Below are 21,866 nucleotides of genomic sequence, written 5' to 3'. Positions count from 1 at the left end.
ACGCTTCAAGGTAATGTCTTGATATTTGGTTTATACATGTATCTACCCTAGACACATCGTCAGCCCAAAAACTGGCCCTGTCAGATTCAAGATGGCCGACTGGCAGCCATTGTTGTTTGCCAAAATCAGCACTTTTTTAACATTTTCGAAGTTTTCGTGGGAAATTTTGAAGACGCTTTGATCAATTACCTTGATCTTTCGTTTGAATCTACCAAAGGCCCATCAGCATAAGAAAATTGAGTCGATCTGGCTCAAGATGGCCGTCCTATGACCTTTTTAGTGCCCTAAAATGTCAATTTTGGCCAGAATTCTAGGTCCTGTAGTTTCCTACTGGTTTGCCATTTCTCATTGCAATTGCTGATGGATATTCTTTAGAGAGGGATGTTTTATACCTGGGACAGGTATTTTTGATCAGCCAATTATGACGCAATTGGCAGCCATCTTGGTGTCATCAGTACTCATTCGTAGGTGGGAAAAAGTTTTTCCACAATTAATTGATACCTAAGCATATTGTGTTACTATATTCAATTGGAAAGTTGTAGCCCATAACGTGTTCTATGATTTTGGTGAGTTTCAAGGTCATTGGTTTTTGTATGTGGCCATCAGGGGGCGTTGAATAATACAATAACTTAGTATCGCTATATTATATTTGTACCAAGGCATATTTTGTTACCATGATCAATGGCAAAGTTGTAGTTCATGACATCGTCTATGATTGTGGTGAGTTTTTAAGGACATTAGTTATTCCGCACAGTCACCAGGGGGCATTGAATAGTAGAATAGCTTAGTATTTCCTTATTAGATTGGTACCTAGGCATATTTTGTTACCATGATTAATTACAAAGTTGTATTTCATGACATTTACTACGATTGTGGTGAGTTTTAAGGTCATTGGGTTTTGCATATGGTCACTAGGGTGCGTTGAATAGTAGAATAACTTAGTATTTCCATATTAAATTGGTAACGAGGCGTATTTTGTTATCACAATCAATTACAATATCATAGCTGCTGACATGTTCTATGATTGTGGTGGGTTTCAAGGTCATTGGTTTTTGTATATGGTCACTAGGGGGCGTTATGTATTGAAATTTTTAGATTGTTGAGCATTTGAAACCACTACCCAAGTGAGTATGGTGTGACTTATTGAAACTAAAGTTTCTTCTGGTTAAGAAATCGCGGGGAGTACAATTTTGATGGTATTTGCCCTTTAATTCCTAAAATATGTATACTGTCCAAAATAATCAGGCCTGAAACTCCATGTAATTTGTATTGCAGGATCTGTTGATATTTTTGGACGCAGCCTGAAGTACGCTCTAGTGTGCGGGCAATTCAGCGCATTTTGCGCTGCATTCATTGTCAATGCACATGCGTCACTTCTAAAATTCTGACGATAGCGGCTAGTATTTTGAATCCAGATCAGAAAAATGTTTATTTATTTCATGAATATCACATTCTGTATGATATGGGGTTATTTGAATTATCAAAATTATAATTTTCCCCTGCAAGACTCTCAATCCTATGTAGATGTAACAAGAAAAGAAAAATTTCTGAACATTCAAATAAATTAGACAAGGACAATACAAAGTCACGTGTAAACGGTGAAGATATGTAGAAAATATGGTAGTATAATACCTAAACGCTTGCCTCAGCTTCCTTTGCTGAGAACATTTTTCGACTCGTGTGCAGGGGGGCCTATATTCTGCACTAAATGCATACGAAATTTGCGCAGGAGTCCAAAATGTCTGCTTTTTTAAAATTCGTTGATTTTTAATGGGGATTGCAATTGAAATTGTAGCCAGGCATGCAAACAGCCCTAAAATTCCTAATTTTTTTAGTGCCTCCCTAAAATTCCGTAGAATTTTAGCCTTTTTTGCCAATTTTCCTAAAATATCCTAATTTTTACTCTCCGGTAACATCCGCACCGTGCCGCGTCATGTCGCTTCATGCCGACTTTGTCTTACCGACTTTGTCTTAGCGACTTTGTATCCGAAGGGGTAACCAGTAACTGGGTATAGTATAGGGTGTCACGTAAAATGTATTACCAAAATCTTTCAGATTATTTATTCATTAGTTATATTTGAAATTAATCTTTTTGGGTTTAGTTAGATAGATCTGGATGTTTGCTTCAGAATGCATTGATACGCCATGTATGGCTGAGCACTGTTGTGTTTTTGAATGGCTATGAAAATGGACTTGCACCAAACAAGACGTATAGTGTATTGTTCACACTCCGCCGTATTTGGAGTACATAGAATATTTCAACTAGAATCCACTGGTGACCCACACGAACTCAAACCACATGCACTACTCAAGATACAAACGAAGACTGATCGCTATGCTGAACACACATGAATAGTATATTATTCACACTGGTCAGTGTTCTCAGCTCTGCGGTATTTGGAGGATGGGGAGCAATAGAAAACAACCTTGGTCAGTACCACCTGATCAAAGCCCCCACTCCCTACCCCTACCACATATGATAATCCCCAATCAGACAAATAATTCCCAACCCCATAAAACCCTAACCTCCCAACTAAAAAACTGACTGAAAGGAGGAGCAAACTGAAGAATATAACTAATGAAACATACACGCAAACACTTAAAAAACGAATCTGTCATCATCACTCCATGGTACCCACTATGAGGGACACATGGACATCAACTCAAAGAAATGCTGTCCCATATCGCGTCACCACTCTCTTGTGATGCATATCAATGCTTTCCAAAATCATTACTAGAAACCTTTGACTGTTTCATTTCATTGAAACTAGGACTAGTGGACTGATCTACAAACAATCACGCACAAAATTGAGTCACCTCTGAATGAAACCATGACTCGAGAATGTACCGGTAAGTGTAAGGGTTTCTTCAAGTGGGAGGTTAAGCGTTAATGTATGAATCCCCATAAATCGTTTTCCGAAGAACCTTCTCATCATCCAGAGAACTGCAGAACAACGGTAATAGGGGGGAATCATCACCTTAGATCGTCAAAGTAAAACATGACCTGAGGGCTAGACTGTACCTTCAACTCACTAGCGCCTAAAAGCCAACAACGGATGATATCAACTATACAACAGGCAAACGTTAATAAGGATACCAGTCTAGCCCAAGGGAGCCAGCATGGCATAAGCCGGGAATGCAGATGCTGTCGCCTTCTGTGGCTCAGGACTTATTTCACTGTTGTTTAAAAATGCCATGGTCGATTGAAGGGAACCCAAGAACCATAGAGCATTCATATTTGGCAGGGACCTCAGTCTCATTGTATATACGACATGGGGATGACACAGACCTAGCTCCACCTACAAAATGCAGCCAATCTAACATGTAAATAAACCGCCACAAGACCCTCCATAAGCTCATCAAAATACTTCCTGACCTTGATGCTTGTCTGGTGAATCACAATTGTGTTGAAAGTGCCATCTCTAAGTATTTCCAACGAAGGGTACTTTGGGACAGATGGCGTTCCATCTGAGACATTATGGGAGACTCCAAACAAACCTCAGCTTTTCGAAAAGCTGTCTTTGCCCATTTTGGCCCCTCTGCATATATTGATTCTTACCAGTCTCCCGAAAAGTCTAGGTCCAGAAACACCCTCCCTCTAGGCCTAAGTCCCTCAACTCGGATGGACGAGCTAACACCTTTCTGCTTTTTACCTCAATTAACCCAGTTCCAGAACTTCGCTGAAAGAGCTGAAACGCTGAAAAAAGAACGCTGAAATTTCAGGGAATTCGCGAAAAACACTGAAATTTCAGGGAATTCCCGAAAAACGCTGAAATCGTGTTAGGAACTGACAATACACGTTTTGAACTTTTTTCCAGGCCGGGGCCGCTGCCGAGTCCTGAACCGTGCTTTAGTCTCTACCTAATTTTTGGTTATAGAGACATCCATGAACAGTGTGTGTGGAGTATGAAAACCTATGTAAACCCATTCACAACTGTACAAGCCAACTTTAAACACTATGCTGAATATTCCAACAATGTGTTTTACTTCTACAAGACGAAAAATCTTATTTGAACATTTCAAATGTATATGAAATATGATTATGGTAGCCACCCTTCTTTTTTCAACACGTCATGCATGACTGGGCGACTGTGGAATTCTCTGTTGGAGACTGGAGGTAACTTAAATTTGATAGCTAGTTATAATGATAATGCGGTTTTTGGACTCAAGAGATCTTACTTAATTTTTTTTAATTCCTCGTACGCATGGAATTGATCTTTGGCTGCCAGGCCTATTTTTCAGGAAATGCTGCCAGGATTTCCATGTTTTTCAGAGATTCATAAAACAAAAGCTAAAAGAGATATCATCGAATTTGTTTTATTTTGTTCATCTGGTCTTGCTTTTTCATGTAAAATAAGCAGCACTTCTCCTATAAGTGATAAAACTTGCAGCAATCACTAGTGCAGAGGGGGTATTTTGCATAAAATATGCCCATTCATGCGTGTTCAGACCCCATTTCAATAGATGACGTCACTAACACACTGCATTGAACGACTGATGATAGTTTGTTTTAGTAGTAAAGGCATTAAACTAACTGGTGTTGTGCGATGAATTCGCAATCTATCGTTAAAATTAAGAAACAAGTCAACCGTACCAGTACGGTGTTGGCAGGCAAGTGATGGGAGATATCGATCGTACCAGTTTTTGGCAGGCAATGAGTTAATTACAGTAATTCTAATTCTCAATATTAATTCTTATTGTTTGGTAATTCCTTGCAATTTCTCATTTCCACGTTTCATACAAGAATGAAAGTGGTTAGGCTGAACCTGATAACCGAAATTAAGTGTTAGCATCGAACTTCAATTATTTGATTTTATTTTCAGTGTCATTGAAATTCTTAATTAAATTCAAAATAATTTAAATAACATTTCTACAAGGAGGAGTCTCAAAGGGTCGGCCCTGGGTAGAGGTCATAACTTGGTTAACTTTCTCAACTTGCTGGAGAATTCCATCTGCAGTCATGCCTGATTTGTCTGGCCTATGAGTCGAACAAAATTTTCCCACACACATGGCTCGGCTTTGGTGTAGATGAAGGCTAGGCACTGCACATTGTGGATTAACTGGAACTCGAAACCATCAAAATTAATCGAGTCAACAACAAAGATCCAATAATTGAACGTTAATCTAACTATATCAATTAACCTCTTAAAATATACATTATACATTCTGCAAGAGTACACAAAAGAAAATAATTCTATATTTTATCAGAATCAAGCGTGAAAGCCACAGATTCGCTTAGCTTGGGCTTGAATTCTGGTTCCATTGCTTCATATTCTATTAATCCCTTGGTTACCTCGGAATATCACTTAGCTTTTAAGCACAGGGGCTCGTTACGATAGCTGGGGGTCCAAAATCAAAGATTTGACCCAGTATCCTAGGTACCACCTATAAAAAAAGAAAAGGGAGCTAACATTTTGACATACTAGAATTGACCTTCTCATTTCAATCGCTCATAACTTCGTAACCCATCGACCGATTCGCTCGAAATTGGTTTCGTTTCATTCCTAAGAGGTTACTTTTTCGTTTGAGACCTTCCGCGACAAAATCGGATAAGAGACACCCGAGAAATCACGACTCAAATTCGAAAAAACGAGTCAAAATAGCCAAAGCCGGAATTACTAGGACGTCTTGGAGTAGTCGATTCCCGACTAAAAACGATGAGTTGAGGCGGTTCCCGGACGTTAATCTTCACATATCATACATCGCTGGAAAGCTTATGAACTGGAAGTGATAACTCATGCAGGTACATGCACATAAAACGATAACAACAATTTATATCATGATGCACAGATAAATGAAATATAAATAAATGAAAAAGAAATATTAACTGTTTAATTTTCCATTTTGGGGAAGCATGATGGTAGTTTTTGGAACTGATGAACTAATTTTGGCTAGTATGGTAGGTATCATGTTATGCAGTGTGTCCTGAACGATTGTTCCTCCTGATTCAAAAGTTGAGTTCATTCCACTATTCCAAAATCTTCTATATCCTATAGTAAAAACATGAAATTCGAGAGTTTAGTTCATATATAAGTGCGTAAATTCAGGGGAAATCCTGCTTATGGCTCATAGGCCAGCATCTTAGCTAAGCATTGAAGTGGAAAAGGAGGGGTATCCCAGTACAGGTATGCCAGTATATCCAAGCCGAATATAGAAGGGAATGCCCCACTGTGTTTGGTACCCTTATTCCAAGGAAAAAAGGTCCAGAAAATCCCTTCTTTCATCATCAATCTGTCTCTCAGGACTAATGGATTTCATAAATATAACTGAAATTCGTTACCTATCCCATTTGCAGAAATTATGGCAACATTTATGGAGGACCTCTTCTTCAGTCTAGGTACTATTTTTTGGGTACGGCCCTATGCATCCTGGAGGTACCAACCTTATTGTGGTCTGATGCCAGTTGAAAGTGTTGAGCGGAGCCAAAGGTCTCTATAACCGAAAATTCGGTAAAGACTAAAGCACGGTTTAGGACTCGGCAGCAGACACCGGAAAAATTTTCAAACCTGTATTGTCAGTTCCTAGCACGGTTTCAGCATTTTTCGAGAATTCCCTGAAATTTCAGCATTTTCTTTAAAGCGTTTCAGTGTTGCAGCTTTTTCAGTGAAGTTCAGGAACCGCAATTAACCACCACCAGCCTCCTTGGTGAGAGAACCAGATCAACATAATCCTCTCCACTTAGCTCACCAATAACACCTTTGTAAATGCATTAATGTTACTGCTGAAGTAGTATACTAGTTTTACTTATATCCTATGTACTTTATTTACTGTGAACTATTCATACATATATTATGTAAACTACTGAATACTGTTTATCCTCTCCAATAGTTAATGTATCTAATCTCTTTATTCGCAATTTCCTGAACAGAAACACGATGACTTGTTCGAGTCCCTAGAAAATGATGAAGCCCAGTTCCGGCCATTGTGTTCTTCTTAGGTATAGCAATGCCAAAATGACCTACAATCCTGACTCATGTATTGACGAAATTTTTTTGCCCCTTACCTGGGAAACTCAAGTGACAACCATTCTGTCGATGCTTTTGGGGTAAAACTCCTAGATCCATGTTTAAGCGCTAAGTTCAGAATCGCCAACGATCGTGTTGATATGTTGTATATTATTCCTCCACCCTATTCATTGTAAGCTATCTACTCTAATCTCTACTGGTTCCTTCCATATCCCCCTCACAGTTGTTGACAATCCCATCTTGGACAACGCCCTACCCATTGAATTTTGACCTACAAAAAACTTGGAAATCAGCTCCACAAAACGCCCGTTGGCGTCAATCTCGTCAATCTCTCAGCTGACCAATATAAACGCAAGGCAATTAAATGTCTAGATAACAAAAGAAGAGTCTCTTTAAACACAAAATCTATCCCAAATGAACCCTCCCCACTCTAATGAATCCGAGAGGATACTGGTCCTTTTTCGATCAACTACGGTCTCTCGGCAAACAAAAGAATTTCTGTCCTATTAGCGAATCTGACTGGGTCGACCCCTTAGCAAGCTTCTCAACGACACCACCAGAAATATGAATACCAATTTCTCCCAACATTGCTGACTCCTATATTCAATTTAATAAGGGCTCGATATCTATTGAACTGAACTTAAAGATCCTTGACCACGAAATATCAACTCAAGAAAAACAAGTCAGCTGGCCCGGATTCTTTGCTCGATGAAATTATCAAAGCTGCCCATAGCCACATCTTACCCCTCCTAAACAAAGTCTTCAATATCTTTTTATCCAATGGCCACTTTCCTGACCGCTGGAGACGTACTCCAGGCAACAACTGGGGAATTGCTGCCACCAGTTATCTTTAAAGATTATTCTGCGCTATTCTACATGCTAGACTACTCTCATTTTCCCCGATTGCCAGATTGGTTTCAAAACAAATGCCCGTATAAGGATGTTTCCCAATCTTCACAGGGTTATTTGCTCTATATTCTTTTCTGAATCTCATCTGTCGATTGGTCAATGGATCGCCCGCTGCAATCCAAAACCCTACAAACCCAATTTCTGCACCACGTACCCACCCACCTTATGCAGTCCGATTTTGAATACTCGTAAGTCTGAAGCAACCAAATGGTGTGGGAGCGAGGCTGCTGAATGGTCTCTTACACAAACAAAATCAATGAAATATGACAAACCATAAATCAGTACATAGAACCGTGGAAGAGTTAACAATGGATAAAACATAAACATGGGTTCAACAGCCCAACGCCAGTGCGACAAAAGCCGGGACAGCAGGTCTTTGTGGACCTGTGACATCAGATCAGCAAAGAGAATATACATAGGATATAAAAAAACCAAGTATGCACACGATGAATGCTCCAAACCTACGCCAAAGTAAATCTTCCAGAATGCGATCAGTCAACCTATACTAGATTGGTTATAACCAGCAATGACCAAAGCTTGCAATGATCATTCAAAAGGAACACAAACAAACTCGGAACATGAATAACCTTAATAAAACCACATTGAATGTCTGTAAGCAAAGTATAGGGTAGACGATGCACTGAAAAACTGATATCTTTTGACGATCTTTAGACCAATACAATGTCCATTCGATGTCGAGTCTTGGCAGCATGGAAATATGTGAAAATCGATTTTCTACCGAATGCACTTGGAAGGAATTTTCATCTTCTTTCAAGTGGACAGTGGTTTCGTATTACTGAAATTCGAAGCACAGTCAAATCCAAGACGGAAGAATTATTTGTAAAACTCTGTATGCGAACACAAAATCATCGCATGTACGTCAAACGGCTGTGTTCCAGACGTTCGGGCGGATTAACCATCCGGATTGAAATGAAATCGATTGGATGAGCTGGGGGGTTGATCCAATTCATTGACGGCTGCATTAAGCCTTCTCACACTCTCATCATCTTTCGAAGTCCTTCTACCTGACTCATCATCTTTATAGTCCGCTCTTCTACAAAAGCTGAACTCTTATCTTTAAACTCCTTCTTCTACAATACCGGTGTCGCAAACAGAGACGACATTCCTCCGTAATTCACTAAAAGTAACACGGGCTTAACTGGACCTTCTTTTATTTACCGTTAACTAGAAAATAACAAATTATACAAATGATACAAACGTACAAATAGAGGAAATAGGAAGTAGGAAACCAGAAATAAGGCTACAAAATTACTACTTACAACACTCGTGAGACCTTTACCTATCCACGGAGGGGTGGCGAATTCCACGAACATTGAAATATGATGAACCTTAACCTAAAGTCATAAGCGTGAAAAACATGAGTGCAGGAGAACAGGTATCAGAAATCTGGTGCAAAGACTAACTAAATATCGACAATAATAGCTATGAACTGAAATGACAGTACAGAATGAGAAGTATTGAGAGGATATGATAATACATTACATTTCAATACACAAAAGCAGATTTTATCTTCAACATAGCGCCCCCTTGACGTCAGAAAATGACGTCAAAAGCATCCTGAAATTTATGCAAACATCTGAAAACATATATACAAACAGTATGACTATCAATGGCGGCCATTCTTTAAACGACTGATTCTTCCAGAACGCTTATTTTAGCGACTGGTCTTACAAACTCACCAACTCTGGTTTTCAACTTCACCGTTCGAATCCTACTGTCAGCTCCAGGATAAACGTCCACTACCCGAGCGAGATTCCATTGACCCTGAGCAAGATCTCCTGACTTTCCACTTTATCGGGAGGGAAGATAGACGTGGCGCCCCCATGTAGGAAGTGGTTCGGAGTAATTGCGGTGAGATCTTTTTGATTAGGGGCATTGTAAGTTAAGGGTCTGCTATTGATTGCAGCTCCAACTTCAATTAATGCAGTGTGTAGCATTGATTCTGAAACCAGCTGGTTTCTCAAAACATTCTTCAATGCCCTTTTAGTTGATTTGACTAAACGCTCCCACACTCCACCAAAGTGTGGAGCAGAGGGCGGCGAAAAATGCCATTGAATCTTTCTTTGCAACAAATAATCAGAAATCATTGATTGATTGAAGTTTCTTATCGCTCGGGATAACTCTCTATCCGCTCCGACCAAATTGGTGCCGATTTCACTATAAATATGTGATGCAGGGCCATGAAGGCATCTGACTCTAGATTATTGGCTAATTCTAGGTGTATTGCGCGGGTTACCAAACACATGAATAAGCGCGTGAACAGACGTATATAACCACTTACCTGTGCTAAAGGCAAATTTCCCATTAAAGGGACTCGCAGTTTTGCGTAATTCACGCGGCAAATTACACATTTTCGAATAACGCTATTCACAAGGGACCGACCCTTTATCGGCCAAAACTTCTGGCATAATTCTGAAATTACATTGTCTGTCCCAGAATGAAGAAGCAGGCGGTGGGTGTTAAGGACGATCAAATTTGTGATATGATCACCGAATGGCATGATTATTTGATGTTTGGCTGGAAAGGGAATATTAGCTTGAGTCAACCTACCGCCAACGCGTATAAACTCGACATAAAATAGGTAAAATAGGTTTAGCAGTTCCTTGTTTTAATGAGCGGATATCAGGAGCGAAGTGACGCAAATGTGCATCCGAAATGAGTACGTCTCCCGCTCGATTGACTTCGGACACCAACAAACATTTACCCTTCACAGACTCACCACCCCACTTACTATTCACACGTGGAAGTGAAGCTGTAAATCTAGCAATTGCTCTGAGCACTAATGCTCCATGTCTTTTCAGTCTTTACCAAGACGAGAAACCTTTGGTTTCCATTATCTGTGATAGCGAAAGTTCAGCATTACGAACAACAAAGTTAAAGGCCGACTTCCAGTATAAAAGGCCCATCATCTGTCGGACATGGCAGTATCTCTGAACCCATGGAGCAGTCAAGAGCTCCGGCGGTTGAAATCAGTATTTCCGGACCCTAATATCTCTGTCAGTTAACCGATTTGGACCCGCCTTTTTGTCAGGGACACATGTGTAACCATGTGTTATAGTCATATCTATGGCATAAAATTTAGTTAAAGCCCTCCTTCATGCATAAATTAGCAATTTACTTAGTGCATTCTTCAAATTTTCAAATCTTTGAATGACAAGCTGGGCGGAGTCATCCACCTCCCCACATAGAGCACAGTGACCTTTAGTCATAAACCCATATAAACAAAACAGTTGCAGCTCTCTAGTGCGTAATTTTAGGGGTTAGAAAACTTATTACCTGAAAGTTGTATCAAACTCAAAATTTATATATCCTTATCAGTAACAATGTGTGAAAATTCATCAAAATTGAAAATACAGATTTTATGTTCAAAACCATTATTACTGTAGAAATTCTTATCAAAAAACATCTACAGAATCAGTGAATTCTAATTAAGAAGATTGCTATGACCAAAATGATATCAAATATACGAAAAAAGTTTTTTTTTATATGTCACTGTGATACTGTGTGATACTGGTGTGATCCAGATGTGTTCCAGTAAACATTAAAAACTAACTACCACTTGCTTGTTAGTTGTTAGTGGGATGTGGTCTGCACTACAAATCTCAAGTACCAACCGGTGGGTTTTTGGACCTCCATTTAACTCGGCCTTTAACACAGACTGAATCATTGACATACAAACATATATTTACAATTTTGCATTTTTTTTAAATCATTTTCATCAATAACGGGCCCTGTGACTATGTTCTGATCCAGTCAAGCGCTCAAATCATTACTGAGGAACTCAAGACCCTGTAGCCATTCTGGATCATTGCAATATCTTCATTAGCCTATTTGATGCAACGGTTTTAAACCTTGTTTTCAAGTAAGCAGCTCATTTTTCAACGTATTTTATAACAAGACTGCTAGCAGGGCTCCCTCGAGTTCTAGTTTAGGTATTGTCAAGGACTTGACCGTTCATACCCGAGTTTTAGATGCGATAAAGGAACACATAAACTCACCACTGGGTAGTTGAATACGTAGGTATGCCACTGCACCGAATCCTTTCTCAGAGGCATCTGCAAAGATGTGAATTTTTACCACTGACTCTTCAACGAGCTGGTCAAAATGATGACGATTTAGATGAAAACTTGATAGGAAGTGAAGTTTGTTAACGCAAGTGAGCCATCTATCCGCAAGATCACCATCAATTCGGTCATCCCAGTCAAAGTATTGGCGCCAAATGTCTTGTATTATGCATTTAGCCCTGAAAAAAAATGGTGATACAAAGCCCAGGGGGTCGAATACGAAACTTACTACGCTGACGACTTAACGTTTCGTAGGTGATACCGGAGCTTTGAGAACGGGCTTGAAAACAAATGAATCCGCCTCGACACCCCGGCGTACCCCAAGCGCCCTTTCTACGGGTAGGTCGTCAATGTCAAGGTCCAGCTCGGGCCTGGCGCATTCATCTTTGGGTGCTTCAGCTAAGACTTGACAGTCATTGCTCATCCATTTCGTAAGGTGGAAACCTCCGCGAGCCAGAATCTGTGTCACTTCGTTTTTCAATATGAATGCCTGAAATGTAGAATCAACAGATTTAATTAAGTCATCCATATAAAAATCATTGACAAGTGTGTGAACGGCCAATTCACTGTATTTATCCGTATTATCAGTTGCTGGTCGTTTCAAACTGTCAGTTGCATGGCGAATCGACACTACCGAAGATATGGACAGTCATTCTAAAGACATCCGGGCCACCATTTTTGGCCAGGTTTTCCTGCCACAAAAATAACAAGGAATTCGAGTCAACCAGAGCGATTTTACCCAAACGGAAGCGTTGCAGTATACCAAATAGCCCATTGAGTAGGTCAGGTCCTGTCATCAGTTGGCTATTCAATGAAACGTTGCAGCCGGCTGCTGCATCAAATACAACGCAGTCCTTTCGTGGTTTATTGGGATTAACGACGGCATGATGCAGGAGAAACCAAGTTTTCTTACCTGTGTTTTTGATTTCCTCGTCTATCAATTTATGGGCATAACCCTTCACGATGTAGCCATTCCGAGTTATAGAATGGGCCTCACATAAACTTGGATCTTTGTACAAGCGTTATTTCAAATTCCGAAACCAAGCCTCGGCCTGCCACCTATTGTCAGGCATGAAAGCTTCGGGGTCCCCCCATAGCATACCAACCTCGTAGTGACCGTTAACCAAACGACAGCTAGATTCTAATATTTGCCAAGCAAGCTTATCTTCAACCGAGCCACACGAGACACATGAAGGTAATTCGTCGGATGCCCACGACGACGATACGGAAGTAGACGGCGAATTGAGTGCCCCGTCATATCTCGGAGGGTGATAGTAGTCACGGTGAAGTAAAGAGTGGTGCCTTCTTTGGCGTTCTCTGCAAGAAACAGTGGTACTCTGTGTCCAAACATGGTCTTTAATTCTTGCAACACCTTACCGTAGTTACGGCTAGTATAATCTAGCCCCTGAATCACCCGTTTTGCCACACCGTGTGTATGAGACTGCAACAAGTCCATCTTACAACTATCAGACAATCCTGGTCTTGTGTGAACCTGCGCGTGAAATTGTTCAGCGAATCCCGGCCCCTGTAGTGGAGATGCGTCAAATATTGGTAATTCCACGACTGGTAAGTCCCGGTAAGTAGATAGCTTAGCTATCGTTGCTAACAGATCGGACTCCGAAAACACTGCTGGTGTGATCTGTGGTATCTGGTCGATCCAGTTGTCGAGGAGCAGATCCTTATATTCTGGACGGAAAACATCAGCATCTGGGTTTAGATGAGTATCAACCAACCATTTGTGCGCTGTTAGATGCGCTGGTGGTTCGTCCACGGGTTGGTTCACGGAAACCGGATGGAACTTAGCTCTAGTTGAATTTCTCATCGAGGATGCTCGCGATGAAACTGGTTGATTCTCTTCGAGTGACTGTATTTTAGAATCCAGACTACTCAGCAAAGCGATAACCTGGTCATTATAATCATCGAACGAATTTTCGGCTTCAAGAATTTCATATTCATCGCACAGCAATTCGAAAAAGTACATTCTTGAATCGTTTCGAAGCATTTACTAGCTTTTCGCAACACATTTTCAATGCTTCGTGACTTGTAGATTTCAGTGTCTGTTGACACGTATTCAGGGCGCGCATCAGCCAGCCAGCATAACCAATACGCGACGCTTTCAGCCTTGTTGCGGAACCAAGAGTATCTTCAGCAGTATCCCAAATTTCTGTTGAACCCAATGACCATGAAAGTTTGCCCTGTTGCGCGCCATCAGAGTGACCAAATTTCAGACTTCAACACGAGTGTTTTAAGTAAACTGTCGCAAACAGAGACAACATTCCATGCCCGTGTTACTAAAAGTAAGACGTGCTTTACTGGACCTTGTTTTATTTACTTTACGTCCGTTAACTAGAAAATAACAAATTTTACAAACGATACAAACATACAAATAGAGGAAATAGGAAGTAGGAAACAAGAAATAAGGCTACACGATTACTACTTGAAATGACAGTACAGAATGAGAAGTATTGAGAGGATATGATAATACATTACATTTCAATACACAAAAGCAGATTTTATTTTCAACAACCGGACTCTTACCATCTTTATAGTCCTTCTTCTACAATACCGGACTCTTGTCCTCACAGTCCTTCTACAAATACCGGACTAGCCTTAACCAACGTGTCTCAACCACAGTTGAGATCCGAAATATCCCATACGACCGCACACGTCTGAGAGCGACGAGATCCAAACGAAGACTGATCGCTACATTCTCAGTTGATATTACTGTCATGTCCCAAATGGCAGCTGGTTATTTAACAATGATATAATTGGGACAATTCTTATTTCTAGTTTTTGGTTTGTCTCTTTCGATTTCATGGCCATTGAAAAACACGCATATAGTGTCTTAATGATGCTTTGTGTGGTTTGATCATTTTGTTAACTTTCTTGTTCTTTGTGAAATAAACTCATTTTGGTTTAAAAAAAAAAATTGAAAAGCACGGTAGTGCTCAGCCAGGTTTGAACCTACTGGCCTGGTCAGACCTACATACGGTAGTATGCAAACATCTCAAAATTGTGGAATTTGGAATTCCTTCAAATTGTCCTAAAATGTCCCAGATATGAGCCCAATTATCTCTCAAAAATTTAATTTTCTCCCTTAAATGTGCAAGTTGGCTGTTAACATATTCTACCATTGTGATGAGTTTCAAATGGGCACTGTATATCATCACCAGGCGAAAGAGCTTGAAAACTGATATAATTATGTATTTTTGTAGGACCTAGTGACAAGGGGTCCCTGTTCCCCATTTAGACATCCATAATTCACATTATTATTTAAGGAAGGTGGTTAACATAATGCAAGAAATGGAAAATGACCTCTTTGACTGTTTTGATTACTGTACATTTGTATATTTGCAGGTTGGTTCACACCTCCTAAAGAGGATGGATGAAATGATAAGATATTTGTTAGCAGTGGACATTTCACAAATGCCTGCTACAAGTCAAATCATAACAAACACTCCAACATCATATCAGGAATCGGTCACATGTTGTGTATAATTCTTCTTAGTTGGATAAGTACAAAGTGACATTCAATATGGACTGACACTTCTCTGCGCTGAGCATAGACTGGGGCATGCAGTTCCCCCACGTTTCACGAGATCATGGGTTCAAAGTTTTAGCATTATCGTGTGCAAAGGATTATGTGCAATTTGTGACATGGATTATGTTATATGGTAAACATGTTTATGGAAAAAATATATTTATTTGGTTTGTACATCATAATCAGAATTGTTTACTATCTGAACTGATTCAGGGATCGTTGGTTCTCAACCAAATGATTAGTGTCATTTGAGGAAAATTAAGCAGACATATGTATATTAACATTGTGTTAACGTAGCTTAAGGGATATTTGAATATCAGAGAAGTCCAAACACTGTATTTTGCAATGAAACTCACTTGTAATGATTAGATATATTAAAGATCAAGTAGTGTTTAATTATTTTTTGTTTTTAATGATACATGATGTTTCATGAATACATGATAATCATTCTTGAGAATGAATTCTTTAGCTGTAATGAGTGATGGATTACTGAAATATAAATAATTGAAAAGTGTTAATTTGAAGGAATTTTTACATCACATAGTTCATTTGAAATCCATGTTGATGGGGCTGATGATGACAAAATAGGGGCTCATCACTGAATTCCCATCAGCGCGATCTCCTAAGCTACATAAACATTTTATGGTACCCAAAGTTTAAGTTATCCTTATGACCTGCTTCTTGTGTATAGTTCATACACTAGTAGGTAATATATGTTTCTTAGAGGCATATCTCAGCAGGAAACTCTACTGACACAGTTAGTAACTCATCTTGGTAGTTCGTGTTACTGCACTGACTAATAGTAAGAATTTGTGTCATATCCCTTGATTCAAATAATCTCAGATATGATAAAAATTGGTTAAACATGAATTCAGTGGGCATTGAGCACAAATTGAATTATTTAAAGTAAACAAAATCAACAGTCTTTTATGTGAACTAAACTGCTCTATTATGGGAATATACTACTCCTTGCTTTCCATTTTAAAGAAGTAAAATTGCTGTTTTTATCGAAATTAACATTCGTATAGAGTGAGTATAGAAGAAACCAATAAACTTATACTGATTAAAGTATTAACATTTGACGGTGTATTCGGTGTAGCCCCTTGACGTCACACATATAGCACATATAGTCAGTACACGCTCAGAAATTTGAGATATTTATTCGAGTTTAGTGTTAATTGAAAAAATAACATTTTGTCCTGGCATATGGGTTAGTTAACTATTGAATAAAATCATAATAAAATATTGACAAATTAAGCGCTACCTGATCTTAAACGCTTGCAAATGTTTTAATCCTTATTCATTTTAAATGAATAATGCAGTAGAATCCACTTAATTTGGGACCAACAAAATTCATCCAGTTTACAGGAAACTCGTATTGAAAGTCATTTTCTTGTATATTAATGAACAATTGAAGTGCAAATAATGTCCTGATGAGACCAAAATTCGGATTGAGCGGATCTGGATTGAGTGGGTTTGACTGTATCCTGTATTTATCCTTTAGCGAGGCTAACACAATCCTACAAGTAACAACTGACATTTATTTATCAATTAGTCCCTTTCGGCACTACATAACTGCCATTTTAGCATTTTTCCGAAGTGAAAATAATCAAGTTGGCCTGCCAAATCGGTCATATAAGTGTGTTGGGTACAGTGATTTTCAATTAGGTGCTGAAAAAATATGGTGCTGGGAAAATCCAAAACAGGATAAAAATCTTCTACCCACACTGATATTATCTCCAAGCGCCAAATTGAAAATAAATTTCTTGCAGAGCTGCCAACCTCCCGATTTCACCGGGACGATCCCGATTTCTAAGCGATTGTCCCGCTGTCCCGTTATTATTAAATTGTCCATGTCGATCAATAATACAGTCACAGCCTGATTAAAATTGTCCCGCTGCGTTTTTTTCTGTTATTTATATTGCACTGTCAAGGTCGTTTAATCTTAACAGCATATCAGCGGTGTCTTCACTCGCAGCAAGCTTCAATTCAATGGCCGACAATCAGGACAATGGAAATGCGCCGGCTGCGAAAAAGTCAAAGACTAGTTATAATACGGCATATACAGAAGAATTTCCGTGTTTGGTTCAATCTAATAAAGGGACGTCACGTATCAGATGTAATTTATGCGACACCGACATATTGGTGACGCATGGAGGTCGTGATGACTGTGTAAAGCATATCAACAAAATGCCATAAGGATTTTTGGATTTAATTTGGATTTAGCGAAAGGAATACATCACTGGAGATTGATGTCACTAGGGCTGAATCTTTTTACATCATTTTTAGTGCAACATAGCGTGGCATTGAGTGCAGCTGATCATCTGCTTGTTATTTTTTTGTTGTTTTTAGCCCAGTTGGGACTAGTCCCAGCGGACTATTGCATTCACTTTTTGTCTGTCGTCCGTCCGTAGACGGAATCCAATATAAAGTCTTGATATTTGGGTTACACATGTATCTACCCTGGACACATCTTCAGCCCAAAAACTGGCTCTGTCAGTATCAAGATGGCCGACTGGCAGCCATTGTTGTTCGCCAAAATCAGCACTTATTACACATTTTTAAACTTTTTGAGGGAAATTTTGAAGACGCTTTGATCAATTACCTTGATCTTTCGTATGCATTTGAATCTCCCAAGGGCCCATCAGCATAAGAAAAATTGGTTCGATCGGACTCAAGATGGCCGTCCTATGACCTTTTTAGTGCCCATAAATGTTAATTTTGGCCCAAATTCTGAGTCCTGGTTTGCCATTTCTCATTGCAATTTGTGATGGGTATTCTTTGGAAAGGGATGTTTTATACCTGAGACTGGTATTTTTGATCAGCCAATTATGACGCAATTGGCGGCCATATTTGTGTCATCAGCACTCATTCGTAGGTGGAAAAGTTTTTCCACATTATATTGATCGATTGGAAGGTTGTTAGCCCATAACGTGTTCTATGATTTTGGTGAGTTTCAAGGTCATTGGTTTTTGTATATGGCCACCAGGGGGCATTGAATAACAATAACTTAGTATTTCTATATCATGCCGATATAGCTGCGATCCTAACATATCCACTTTTAAGAGATCTATTAAGATCTTCATCACTTTTTATTGCTACTAAAACAACAGAATTGCTTTATGATGACGGCTATAGGGAGATAACACCAGTCAGCAGTAGTCATATAGTCAGCAGCCATAATATATCAAGTCATTTTAAATTGCGCGGGGCGTGACAAGTTGGCCAAGTCAGCCAATCACTGGTCGCTGTTCTATTCAAAGCACAAATTTCTTTAATAACCCTGTGGGTGCATCAACGTTGAAACGACGTTGGCTGTAGGTTGATTTTGAAAAGTGAATCAACGTTCATAGTCCGAGGAGAAATCAACTTCATTAAACAACCAATATCCAACTAGATTTCAACCAACTTATAACCTGATAGTCCGACGTCATATCACAGGGAATAACAACGTCTGCGTATAGACCTCCATCCAACCTGTTTGCAAATAATATTCAATCTGAATATACCAACCGAAATGTTAACCTGATATCAATAAAACCACAAACAAGCACATATACTTGAAATACATATAGAAATGATTACATTTATTACCAAATGGTTTGCATGTAACGTAATAAGCTCCAAAAATAAAATTTAAACTAACAAAACATGATTGAAATGCACAACCTAACTTCAAATTGTAGTAATCTACTTATCGATTTAAGAAATCGAGAATTATACATAGTCAGTTTCTTCTAAGCTCCATTATGGTGTTAGTTTTCTATTGACAGTTAACTCAATCCTTCTCTCAGCATCATATTTCGGCTGGTTCTGAATAACTTCCATGATGTCTGATTCAGTTGTACGATTTACGAACAGCATCTGTAACCATAAAAATATTGATGCAATGAATGAGCAAGAAATATTTTAATAACTTAGCAAGTTAGAAATTTGACTAGTCAGTAATCAATTTTTCAATGTAGGTTTTATAACAATGAATCAAAGCTATTGCTCCCTTCAACCAGTCCAGGAAGTGGTTGTATTCACAATAAACTCCTAGCATGACCAATATCAGACACTTTAAAGGTACTTGGTAATATTTTCCCAAGTAGGGAATATTGTTAAAAATTACTTACCAATGTTGACTTCACAGGGACAGGTCTCCTCAAAAGAAAATGTCTTATTTCCATTTTATGTATAACATCAACATCAGGGAATTTGACATCACCCTGAAAAAACAACAGTCTTAATTGTTTCTGAATTTACGGACTCATTACCCTAAAATGAATGTGGTAACCCATTTAGTTCATAAAGTTTCATCTGTCTCTACATTTGATTTGTGGATTGACTACGTGGTATACCGTACACGTACGACGTTGGCCGACGACGTTAACACGCCCACCCGGCTGTGCAACAAAAATACGGTGAAACTAAGGGTTAGCAGGTCTGGGCGTTATAAGGCCTATTTCTTTTCATAGCTTATGAAATACAATGGTTTAGCTTAAACCCAAAACTACTTATATACCTGAAATTTCTCCAAAAGTTCACCGCGACTGTCCTCTTCCTCGACTCGAATGAACCAAAATGGGCGCGACATTGTTACGTCGATCGATTAATTTTGGTGGATGGTGTTCAAATCCCGCAATTCGAAGTTCGATTTAGGTTGTTAATAACACATTTTTAATGCAACGTTCGCATTACCATTGTATTTTCCAATATATATTAGATGGTTATTTCATCGATAAAGAGGAGGATATGTCACATTGATTTCTGCCCCGAAAGTCTTTCAATCAAAAAGTATGCCGAGGAGTATCACGGTGATTGGTATTAATTAAGGACCATTTGAGCACATGGGTTTTCAAAATGAAGAAAAAAATATCGTCAATAATGATGTTTTTAAAAGAACACTGTTTTAAGCCCATGTTGATATAACGTTGAAATCAACTAGTAAAGCGACGTCAGCTAACAACTAGGAAAACCATTGACATCGCAGTCTTCAACGCAGGATCGACGTCAAAAATTGGTTGTGTGCCCAATGTGGGAAGTTCATAAATTGACCATCACTGACCACTGACCAATTGAAATTTCTCAAATATGAGAACGATATACCGCGTTTTATGTCAGACTGAGAAGGATTCACCATTGCAAATAAGTTGACCACACTGACCAATTCAAACTTCTCGAATATGCGAAAGATTTGATTTCGGCTAAAAAGCGATTCATCATTGCAACTTCAAAAGTTGACCACCACTGATTAACACAAATGACCAATCCCCAAACCTTTGCGTCCGATGTTAAATTCGATAGGGCTCGTTGAATTGTTAATTCTTGAACTGACTAGCAGGATGTTTGTTTGTGAATGGAGATTAGTTGACATTATAAAAAAACATAACTCATAAGAATGGTTTTTCACATCTGGATCACATAGTACCTCACTGCCGCCATGTCAGATGTCATGGCATTACATAGTAAAGCTAATACATAAACTTTTAGCTTTACTTGAATCATCTGCACACTACAGAACTTGCAACTGAACTCAGAATGAATGAAAATGTTATTTTGCTAGGAGCACAAACAAATAATATTTTGATGAAATTAAATCTATTCGGTTAATCGATTGATGCTTAGAAAATTAAATTACAAAAATTCATGGTCTTTCAATCAATAAGCACAATACCAATTAATTAAATAATTAAAACCCAAAAGTTTTGAAAACTTATGAAGATGATTTGTTAATGATTTTTTCAATTTGATATAAACCTCGTTTACATTTCTTTAGATTTTATGGAAGCAGTTTTTTTTCACCTTTGCATCGAATTGAAATCTATGAAAAGTGTTCCTATGAGATTGAAATATTATGGTGAGCTATCAGTCAGCAGTTATTATCTGCCTTTTTTCATTGTCAGTTACTTGGGAGTTAATAGATTAGTGAAAATGGAAATTTTCTAAGTCCTTTCAATATTGATCCAGAAAACCTCAAACAGCACTGGTGATGCGCAGGTTCTTAGAAATATTCAAAGAATTGATTTAGTTGGAAGGCCCATCTATGCTTGTTCTGTTCCTTTATCAGGTATGTACAAAACTGATTGAGCTAGGCACCTGATGTCCTCTCAAGCAAAGTTGAAATAGGTACTAGACCGGTTATAGCCGAAACCTTTCTGACATTAAGCAAAAATTGGAACAATGGGTGGATTAGGAATATTATATACTAAAGAATTTGGTTAAATAATTACAAATACAGATATAAGAACACTAAATTGGAATGAATTACCAACATTTTATAATAATATACTACAACAAAATAATAATGGATGGATCAATTTCATTTTAGAAAATAGTTAAGGTTTTACTTAAGCTGGCATACAAAGAAAAAATCAATCTATT

At 38.6% G+C, this 21,866-nt stretch overlaps 1 protein-coding gene across 1 annotated transcript in view; it reads left to right on the top strand.

Annotated features, from left to right (window-relative positions):
- The window catches only part of LOC141905573 (ubiquitin-conjugating enzyme E2 Q2-like), a 141,334-nt gene extending 124,589 nt beyond the window's left edge, over positions 1-16,745 (top strand). The window contains exon 11 of the mRNA XM_074794489.1: positions 15,317-16,745. Within this exon, the coding sequence (XP_074650590.1) occupies positions 15,317-15,348 (32 nt within the window). The 3' untranslated portion in view covers positions 15,349-16,745. The remainder of the gene's footprint in view (positions 1-15,316) is intronic.
- The last annotated feature ends 5,121 nt before the right edge of the window (positions 16,746-21,866 follow it).

This window comes from Tubulanus polymorphus, chromosome 5 (assembly GCF_964204645.1).
Source record: "Tubulanus polymorphus chromosome 5, tnTubPoly1.2, whole genome shotgun sequence".
Taxonomy (NCBI): Eukaryota; Metazoa; Nemertea; class Palaeonemertea; order Tubulaniformes; family Tubulanidae; genus Tubulanus; species Tubulanus polymorphus.
This window is presented reverse-complemented; position numbering and strand designations above follow the sequence as displayed.